The 11,211-nt window shown below is 42.4% G+C and overlaps 1 protein-coding gene across 1 annotated transcript in view; it reads right to left on the minus strand.

Annotated features, from left to right (window-relative positions):
* camk2b1 (calcium/calmodulin-dependent protein kinase (CaM kinase) II beta 1) overlaps nt 1-11,211 on the minus strand; it is a gene marked incomplete in the record, with an annotated part of 69,413 nt that overhangs the window by 44,101 nt on the left and 14,101 nt on the right. The window contains 1 exon segment of the mRNA XM_036213416.1: nt 3,485-3,557. Within this exon segment, the coding sequence (XP_036069309.1) occupies nt 3,485-3,557 (73 nt within the window).

The raw sequence follows: 11,211 nt of genomic DNA on the forward strand, positions 1-11,211 counted from the left end.
TAGACGGGAAAAGCTGGATGTGAGAGTGGTCCAGAGTGGGTGTTTGAACTGGATCTGCTTCCAGCAGCAGAATTTTCCATCCTAACGGGATCAGAAGACGCCGTGACGTTTCCGCCTCTCAGAGCGGAGGACGTTCTCCGACATGTTCGGACGTTTTCATGAGGCCTGAAAGCAGGAGGGGCTGCTCCGGAGCAGTAACGCCCTCCTCATCCTCAGAGTCCGCCTCGACGGCTCTCGTCACTCGGTGACCTATTGCTGGAAACCCTCCGCCGCGCTCGGGAGGGAAACCAGAGAGGCGTGCTAAATAAAGATGCCCACAACAGCTCTGATAAACACAACACGGCTTGGCTGGAATGCGGGACTGACATTTGCATGGAGCTCCACTTGACAAAGTGCATCATGCAGAAGACGGTGCTGCGCAGCGTGCAGCCACGCACAGGCGGCGCCCTCGCCGCCACGCAGCAGACAGACAGGAAGCAGGCTTCAGAAAAAGTTGAGAGAACAGAGATGAACATTTTTAAAGGATGGATTCATGGTTCTTCAATTTAGATCACTCTAAAATAACGTTTTGTGAATTTGTTCTTCAAGCTGCAGGATGTTTATAGATAAGCTTTAAAACTTTATTGAAACTGGTGCAGATGACAAAAAGTCACCTGGATTGAACAGAAACAGAGTCTGTGTCTTCAAAAACTTTGTGTTAAAAGTGTCTACATTCTCCCAAAAACAAACAGGACAAAGTAAAAAAGCCGCTCAGCTTCTGCAGTGACGATGACTGTGAGTGACACCAACGGGAGGTTAGCAGAAGCTCTCGGCACGTTTGTTCTGTCAGACCTTAAACTCATCCTGGTGTTTAGAATTTCTCATTGGATATCAAAGAAAATTCTTTTTGACTAACTTCAACTTTTATACCCAGATGACATCAGTTTGTAAAACCTAATAAAAACATTGAAAACGCTTTCCCAACTTTTTCTGATGTTTTGGAGCGTTCTCCCATCAGACAAACGTTTAAGGACACAGAGAAAAGCCACTCTGACCTCAGAAAAATCCTTCGAGAGCATTAATGGTCGTTCCAACATCAGACCCAATTATCTTGTTTTTTACAAACTCCTACAGAATCAGAACCATCACAAAATCTGCCACTAAAAAAACAAATCTCTGTTTTCAAACGTCGATTCATCGAAAACTCGTCCTTTAAACAGTAGTGTCAGGTTTCAAATCAATCAAAGCCTGGATGAAGATCTTCTAAAGCCTCGGTCACATGACCCTGCTCGGGTTCTGAGGGGTTTTGGGTTGTCCGGTCTGTTGAGGGTCGTAGAGGAGCGGCTGCATCTTAAGGGGAGCTCAGGTGTGTCTGTCAGTCTCCTGGAGGCTTGTACCACCTCAAGGGACATCATGAAAATGGAACGTACCATTGTGGTGGGGGGTACGTGTGAAGGGAAGTTTCCATAAGGATGATTTACAGAGAATCAATCGCAGGACTAAACATCGCGATATATCGCACTATCGATATTTTGGCACACCCCTAACATGAGCAGCACTAACAGGATCCTCGTTCAGTCTGCAGGATTTAGGGGCGGAGTTAAAAAACATGACTGCATCTGACCTACTTCCCCTTGAAGCCCCGTTTCCACCGAGCGGGTAGTTTTCACGGCGCATGCGAGGAGTAGACCGCTGGCGTGTTATTGTAGTGCAACGACAACAACGGAGGTCATCCAGCAGCTCGTCCTTTACTTTTTGTACATCGTGTCAAACAGGAATTTAATGCCGTTTGAAAGAAGATTGTGGACGGCTAAGAAGAATAATATGGAGATAGATTGGGGCCAAAATTATTTGAAATCCAAATAAAACAAAATGAAAAAAATATTGATGCTTGGCCAAAAAAAAAAAAGTAAAATGTCAGAAACTTTTTAATATTCTAAAATAAACTTAATTATTTTCAACTTCAAATGTTCTGTTTTTTAGGTTTAAAGCTCAGATGTTCCATTTCAAATCTTTTTGTTCCTTTTTGATTTTGAAAATGTCAGATTTGAAAATGAAAAAAATAGTTAAAAGTGAAAAAATGGTTTAAAATTGACATTTTGAGTTTTAAACCTACAGAACCAGAATATTTGAAGCTGAAAATAATTAACCCCGTAATACCTGTAATCTCAAATATGCCACAAAACAAATTAGCTACAAAATGACCTAAACATAGTAAATATCTTCTTTTTTCCATAGCTGGGAATAAATTCAGACGTTAAAAGGTTAAGTTTATTTTAGACAGGCATAAAATTTCTGTCTTTTTAAAAGTTTTGTTGCCCAGACACCAATATTTTTCTATTATTTTTATTTGGGTTTCAAATAATATTGGGTCCACTTTAGCTCCATAGAATACCGCTGTAAATAGGAAAACGGAAACACTAGCTTAGCGCTATACTGGTGTTTTCTAATGTCATCATCACTTTCCACCAATCAGCGGGTAGATACAGTGACTCCGCCCCCAACTACTCCATTCTATTTTCCTATGGACCTTCAAGAAATTGGGGCCCTCTAGAGGTACGGGTCGGAACTGTTTAATGGGTCCATTAAACAATAGAAACTAGGGGTGTACGAAAATATCGATACTGGGATTTATCGCAACATTTAGCCCTGTGATTGAGTCTCGATGGTTCTCACTAAGAATCGATCTTTCATTTTAATTTGAAGAGGCTGTAAAACGTTACATTCATCATCCTTTGGTGAGACGTTATTAGAGAGGATTTTTACCAATTATCGCAGTATCGCGATATCATCGATATCGTGAGCCATGTATCGTATCGTGAGGTACCCAGTGATTCCCAGCCCTAATGGAAACGCTCAAAATATCAAACCGAAAAGGTGAGGGGAAACAAGACTTTAGTTACCCTTCCGTGTTGTAGAAGTGTTCACTAGGACCTGTCACCCGCAGCATACCCATAGATAAACGTGAACATTTTCTCTCTACGGTTCACTGAGCGTCGATGATCTTGATATTCCTGTGGGTCACTCGTGAGCAGGTTTGGCCATTTCTCATCTGCAGTAGAGCTGCTACGATTAGTCGACTCATCAACGACTAGTTTAATAGTTGATTAGTCGTTACTTTATATTATAGAGTCAGAGTGTAGTAAAGATGAAAGTTATAATGGCATTCTGTGGCAGCTCTACTCTGCAGACGTCTGTATCAACATGGACTGAGGCTTTAGCAGACCTTCATCTCTGGACTGCAAACAGCAGAAGTTAAGACCTTCGCTGCTTGCCGGCCGACCTCTGGTTGATGCGTCGTCACGTTTAAACTGCAGGCGCTCTCTGAAGGAGTTTTCAGTTCACCAACAGACCTGACGAGCACTCAGGTATTCCTCAGCTTCCCACCTTCCTCAGACAAACACTTCCTCCCACCGGAGACATTGACACACGAGCAGCACAGGCCCCCCTCCCAATAAGACGGACAGACAGGTGACGGGACAGACGGGCGGTCCACATCACTCACCTTCAGGTCTCGGTGCACCACGCCCATTTGATGGCAGTGAAGCACCGCCTCCAGGATCTGCTGGATGCAATGACTGCATGCAAACACCAAGGAGGGGTGCATGTTAGTCTTAGCAGCGCTACAAACCCGTGCTCAGGCCAGGGGGAACATGGGAAAAGAGGGCGGAGTCTGAAGGGTAGAGGTGGACTCGAAAAGCTTCTTCTGTTGCTCGACATCCGGATTTGACCTTTGACTTCACCGACCGACAGATAAACCCTAATTCAGGGTCTGAAACGTCTCTGCAGACTGAAGGATGTTCTAACAGATGCTCAGAAGTTCTGATCAAAACTATTTTTAAAATTGGGTGAATCTTCTCGAAACACCAACAGAAGATGTTTCAGTTTGAATCAACATTTTGCAGATGATTAGAGTTTGTTTCTGTACTAACAAAGCGAGTTGACTCCACTATTCTCAGATTACAGGACTTCTTTTTCTCCTGGAACAGCTTTCAGAAACATCTCCGTTTTTCCTGCAGACGGAGGAGCAACAGAAGAGTCTTTCCAGTCTCTTCTGCTAACACAAACGGCCGTTTGCGCGTCATCCTGACGTCTCCATTATTAGACGAGCCAATCAAGAGAGAAACATCGCTGATAGATGATGGAGCTTTCAGCCGAGTGAGTCACCGTGTAATTTGGAGGATTTCAACGATCTTGAATGAAGTTTGAGGGCAGGTGATGAAGCAGAGAGGAGCCTCGGCTCCAGGATTCATGAGGATGAAACAGTCATGTGTAGGGCTGGGTGTCACTGACCAAACAACTCCAACAGTTAACAGGTCAAAGTACTGATTCTTTTTCAAGTTTCAACTCAAAACCAATAAACTTTAGATGTGAAACGCTATTGACATGATTTATATGGAGAACAGGAGAAACTTTATTCTAAAACTATAAATTCTTGCACTAAAACCAAACTAAAATCTATTTTTTAAACTTGAAAAAAACAAACTGCTTTAAAGTTGATCTAGATCAATATTTAAACAAAGAAAACCAGCCATAATCATGTCTGCATGACATGCATGTTGTCTGGAGCAGCAGTGGGATGGAGAGCTTCCTGCACACGGATTCGTGGGAGTTTCAGTCTGGGTGTGAAGGACGTGAGCAGCCACCGTGCAGCTGCAGAGCAGACGGCGAGCAGCCGCAGAGCAGCCGCAGAGCAGCCGCAGTGCAGCCGCAGAGCAGCCGCAGAGCAGCCGCAGAGCAGCCGCAGTGCAGCTGCACAAGAGCGCTCCTCCTCCTGAATAAATATTCTTCTAAAAACATTTTCTCGTCTCCGAATCAGGAATATTTTTGTCTTTGTGTTTCCATCAGTGGAGAACAACCACTGACACGGATATTTATAGGATTTAAGTCGGGATCTTCTTCCTCCATTATTCTAAATCTAAACTCACAAACATTTTTTCGTTTTCTCTAAAGAAGAAAATATCCTCAACACTTAAAAGATTTCAAAATTACAGAAAAGTCATTTCTGTAATGTAAATAGTGTTTATTGCTGTTGCAGATGGAATGATTAAATGCTAGAATATTCTTTTAAAAATGTATTCTTTACTGGTCATTTACTAGTATAGATCAGGGGGTCAAACTCAGTCACACAGGGGCCAAAATCCAAAACACACATTAAGTCGTGGGCCGAACAGGATAAACAACTCTAAAACTACATGTTTGAAACTCTAAAACCGTAACTTTAAAACATAATTATGAATAATAAAAAGTCAGGAATATTATTCCAGAATAAATCAACTTAAACCTTAAATAACTTTCAATATTTTACTCTCTGTAAAATATATTTTGTCAAAATTATACAAGTTAGAAATGAGCTCAAGATAACATCGGGTCATTAATAACAATAGAATAAAATGATCTGGAGGGCCGGATCCGGCCCCCGGGCCTTGACTTCGACACGTTGGATATAGATGATACAGAATCTGATGATCGCGCTTGTTTTTAATCAGAATATAACGATCGTTACATCAGCAAAGATCGTTAGTTAATAACAGTAAAGTTTTTAATAAACGAAACTGATCTGGCTTTAAATTGAACAATTTTAAACAAAATAATGAAAACATATATAAACCTCTTTGTAATGGAATTTAGAAAATCCTTCAAATGTTTTGTTTGTCCTCTTTTCTGTCATTTCTAACAATAACAAAAGCAAAGTGGCGCCTGCTGCTCCACGCCGCAGGATGAGGCCCATAAATGGCGGGTCATTGGCGTAAATGTTCTCTGAGCAGACACGTAAATGTTTTGAATGGAGCGGTTTCTGTGGTAGAACTGCGGCTCACAAACAAGGGTCGGCATCAGTGAGTCCTTCACGTCTGTGTCATCATCACTACGTAAACCCAGAGTCATCTTGGAGGCCTTTGAGCTTCCTGTGGAACTGGACGAGTGAGGAGAAACGTCGAGAAAAACCAGCTGAGAATTTTTAAATGAATGTTGGAGAAAACCTGTAGCACAACTCTATCTATCCCTTCAGCTTTCAGTGGAGTGGCGTCACTTTCTCTCTGTACGTTTGGGACGGAAGGACAGAAAGATGGCGGGAGGGTGGGACTGGCCAGACCGTAAAGTTCAGGGCCATAAATTAAAGTCCGGCTCTCCTTTCTAAAGGTCTCTGGGTGGATAAATACTGAGCAGGTCACAAAGACTCGTGACTCGTGACCACGCAGGAGCACAGCTGAAGAAAAAAGATCCATCCGATTCAGCCAAAGAAACTCCATCGTTTATTGAAACGTAAAGATTGTTGAGTTTGAGCTGCACTTCCTTCACTGATCGAGTCCGTTTATATCAGCTGTAGAGAAATGCTGCAGTTCTGTTTCTGACAGCAAAACCTTTAAAATGGATATTAACGTCAAAATAAAGGTTAGAATCCATCTATCTTTATCATTCGAATGGTAAAAACAGGATTTCAGTTGCTTTGTAAATAAAACGTTGATATGTAAGCGTGTATGAATCTTAACATGAGTGGAAACAAACATTTGGGGATTTTCTCCTCATAAATCAACAGTTCCATCAAACCATGGCGGTCTTCGTCACATGACTGCATGCTGATCTTAAATAGATCAACCTAAAGCTTCCTCACAAACAGATAAAATTCTGTCAGAAAACCTAAAGACAGCGATCAGGGGCGGGGCCAGAACTCCTCAAACTGAACAACTTTTTTCTGTTGCTGACTTATTTATTCACTATTTATTGACTCAAGTTGCTGCTTTCATCTAAACACAGTAAATTAAGTAAATAAAGGATCTCTAGTTTGGATTTTTAAAAATCTTTTTATTTTATTGTATTCATTTAGTTTTAGAGCAAAGGTAATCATATTAAAGGTTTTTTTGTTTTTTTTAAAAAAATGTCTGTCTCAATAAAAATATATTTTGTCAAAATTATACAAGTTAGAAATGAGCTCAAGATAATATCGGGTCATTAATAACAATAAAATAAAATGATCTGGAGGGCCGGATCCGGCCCCCGGGCCGTGACTTTGACACGTGATATAGACAATTATAGAAAACAGGGCAATCATAGCCAGAGGGTGGAGATGAGGGGGCGGGACTACAGAGTACATCTGTGGTGAGATCACAGTGATCTGATGACAGTGATCACAGTGATCTGATCACAGTGATCTGATGACAGTGATCACAGTGATCTGATCACAGTGATCTGATCATTTCCTGTAAATCGGTGCAGCAGGAACGTTTGGTATGAGGTCGATGTTGAATGGTTGATAGGAGCCGGCGAGGGGGGGGGGGGGGTTAGAGAGGCAGGCCAGAGTCTCCTAACATAAGAGTCAAAACAAAAAGCAAAAACAAAACCAGACGGACGTCAGACTGACGAGGTCAGACAGGAGGGAGGGGCTAAGGAGGGGAGGAACAAATGAAGGTAAAGGAGGCGAGCAGAGGTTGTGAGGGGGCGGAGTTAGGAGGGATGCAGGTCTTCTCTGTTTAGATACTAACCTTCAGGTCCCTGTGCACTATGTCATGTTGGTGAATGTGATGGACACTTTCTAGAATCTGATGGATACAGTGACTGTGAAGACAAAACAGAGAGAGGAGGAGGGATGTGGGAGAGGAGGAGCGTGGAAGGAGGAGCACGGGGATGAAGAGGGAGGAGGTGTGGAGGAGAGGGATCGACAGGTATCTGACAGAAACGGCCAGAACATCAGAGGGGAGGGGGAACAGAAACGTTTCTGTTATTTTAGACACGATGAGAGCGGCAAACCTGCCAGACACAAGTCACACAGGCGCTGACGGGATGACAGACGCTGGAGGAGAAGATGAGCACCTTCGGCGGGAAAAGACGGATAATAACACAGGACAGAGGCGTGGAGAGCAGCAGTGAATCACGGGGCTGATGTTAGGTTGCTCTTCCGGCACTAAAAAGGGAAGCATCGCTAAAAAGAAACCACTCCACCATGTTCCCCTGCACTTCACTGTGTGCATGTGGGCTCATGCGCCAACATGTGAGTAATAGAAGGATCCACGCTGCGTCTGCCGAGTGGGAGGACAGAAACCTGACCTGTGGATCCCCACAAACTCACATCCCACGGCACGCCGCCTGATCATCATCCTGATCATACCCACAGGAGTCCAACTCCACCAACATCTTCATTCGCAGCGGTTCTGGACTCGAGGACCAGATTCTTTTCACACATGCCCCAAACTCAGCCAGAGCTGCACACGCCTAGAATGTAATAAAATGAGCCACGCCTCCCCCAAAAATGGTGACATCACAGACGGAGAAACGACCAAAAAACGAATGGGGCCAAAACCCTGTTTACACCGCGGTTACTTACAAAGAAAACCTTTTTATGTCTAAAACAAGTTTTCTTTTACAATAAATGAAGTGGAAAAATGTAAACCAAAGCATCATTTCAGAGGGAAGTTCACCTCTTCCTGCTTGAAGCTAAAGGTTGCTTCAAAGACAAAAGGTTTCCTGGATCTCTTTGATTGAAGAAAAATCCACTGTTGAACCTGATCATTAAACGTGGATTCTTTGTTAATTATTAATAAAATGATTTATTGGCACATATTCACTATGTATCAAGTAATACGGTAAACAAGACATAAAAACAAACCATTTCAAATGAAAGTCGTCATTGGTGGTGATGGTAGATCCTGTCATGTCTCTCATGGAGACATTAGAAGGACAGAGATCTTTTCTACTGTCTTCTATTATGATAACATCCGTCCACCTCCGTTAGTTTCTGTTGAAATGAACAATATCATTTTACTATGGAGATCCTGCAGCCAATCACAGCCGAGTATTCACCCGGACAATGGAACTAAATGATGTTAAATCTTAAGATGGACTTTTCTCTGGTTAGTGATCAGAGCTTCGATTCATTTCCTTACAAAGATCCTGGAGGACATTGTTCTTTTGCTTAAAGACCAGTCCAGGATTTAAGGGGTTTGGAATAACAATGCAGATAACATTTAGTGTTCTTAAGAAATAAAGAGTTAATTGACTTCCAGCTGTGATAAGGCCGACCTCCTTTCTTTGAACAAATGTACAGTTGAATGTCCTCGATCAAACCCGACACCACTGGAGAAGGACCGGCTCCGACTGACAAGACGCTACAGGAGTCTGCCTGACACTAATTATCCAGGCTAATTGGAGTCCCACTTCTCACAGGTCTCTGAGGAAACCAGGGTGGGAGTGCATGTGTGGAGGGGAGGGGGTACTGCCCTGGATCAGAGACATTCAGGAGGTCTACGAGAGGAAGAATGACAGCAGTCATCGTCAGCGACATTCAGGTCTACGAGAGAAAGAATGACAGCAGTCATCGTCAACAACATTCAGGTCTACGAAAGGAAGAATGACAGCAGTCATCGTCAGCGACATTCAGGTCTACGACAGAAAGAATGACAGCAGTCATTGTCAACGACATTCAGGTCTACGAGAGGAAGAATGACAGCAGTCATCTTCATCTTCAATCATTAATGGATTGTAATCAATTCATCTAATAATTGATTATTTCCTCCACCCTAAAAGAATACCAAAGAGGGAAAATCTTCGCATCCCAAAGATAAACTAAACACTTGATTATTTTGTAGAATGTTGTCAAAATAACTTTTCTTAAAATAAACTCACTTATAAAAACATATTTTATTTTTCCATTAAGTTTTCTGCATTGGACCACATGAAATATAAAAACATGTTTGTGTGTCTGGAATCCAGACGAAGTCTGTTTCCAATAAGCAAATCAGAGACGGCGTGCGGCGTGACCTTTCCCTGTGAGTGATTTATGGGACGTTTGACCCCCCCATTGTAGCTGTAGTGCTATCGGTCCGCCAGCAGAACAGCCTTAAACATGTCGCACAGAATTCATCAGACTGCAGCGTAACGAGGCCTCTGCTCCTCCATGGAGGAGAACCGTCAGAACCTCACTGACAAAAGCCGAACCGGCTTGTTTTACACAAACGAAACTTTACCAGAACTTGTGCTTTGATCAGAAAAAGAAAATGGATCTGAACGTTAACGTAAAGTTTTGTTTCATCAAAGCAAACTTTATCAAACCTGCTTTAGAACCACAGAAAAAGATCCAAAAGAACCAAAAACCCAACAGGACAGTTTAATAAAGGTTCAAACTCACCAGACCACCTTTAAGTGTAATACCACTGCAGATGAATGCAGACGTCTACCACCGAAACGCATTTATTTACACTTTAATATAAGACGAAAAAATGTCAAAGTAAAAAAAAAAAAAAAAGTACATCCCAGAAAATAGAAAAAAAAAGTCATAAAATTAGAAAACTGCAATACTTAATACTGGAGTCATTTGGCCCCTCCAGGAGGACGCGATCAGAGATGTTCTGAAAAGGTAACATAAAGGTTGGGGGGGGGGGGTAGCAGCCCCCAAAGTTCTCCAGATATTTTCTCCAGATCAGAACAAAACTTTACTGCTCTGAGATTTCCCGGCTGAACAGAGTTGATCCACACAAATGTTTCAGGAGACACAAACCTCCTCCCTGCAGGAGCTTCTTCTCTGAAACGCTTCAACTGACTGAAGATTCTGCTGCTGTTAGACACAAATGAAACGTTCAGACGTACAAACAGAACTTTGACCTTCAGTTTGAGTAAAAATATTCCCAAACCGACACAGAGGAGCTCATTTACTCAGATTACTTCGGTTTAAGGCGAATATCTGAGTTATTTTAGATTATTAAAAGAGACAAGATTATTGAGAAGTTCTGACGTCGATGTATTCTTTGAGGACTCTGAACCATCAATTTCATTCTTAATTCACTTTTATTCAATTTTTGTCCAGAAAAATGTGCAACTTCGAGTTAAAAACAAAAACTAAAGCACAAACTTCTCAGGATATTGAACAGAAGCAACCATATGGTTTATATGTAACATTGGGAGTTTCTCCAGTGATCTTTACGATTTCATGTCACAGCTGAAGTCATGAAAGACACAAACAGTGTCAGTGAGAGGACGAGTTCAGAAACGATCAGAATGTTTCTAGTCCCAGACGGTTAACCCTGAAAGGGGGGGTTCACGTATCAGGAGTATAGGGGAACCGATGAAGAGGAGGACAGAAAAGGGAGAGAACACGAGTGAGACACAAAAACCAGGAAATAAAAAGAAAGCAGAAATGAGAGCCTGAAAAAAGCTCCAGTGAGTGAAGGAGGAGGAGGAGGAGGAGAGGAGGAAGAGGGGGAGGACAGGAAGGCCACAAGAGTCAGACGGGAGACAACAAAT

The sequence above is a fragment of the Oryzias melastigma genome, linkage group LG9 (genome assembly GCF_002922805.2).
Source record: "Oryzias melastigma strain HK-1 linkage group LG9, ASM292280v2, whole genome shotgun sequence".
NCBI lineage: Eukaryota > Metazoa > Chordata > Actinopteri > Beloniformes > Adrianichthyidae > Oryzias > Oryzias melastigma.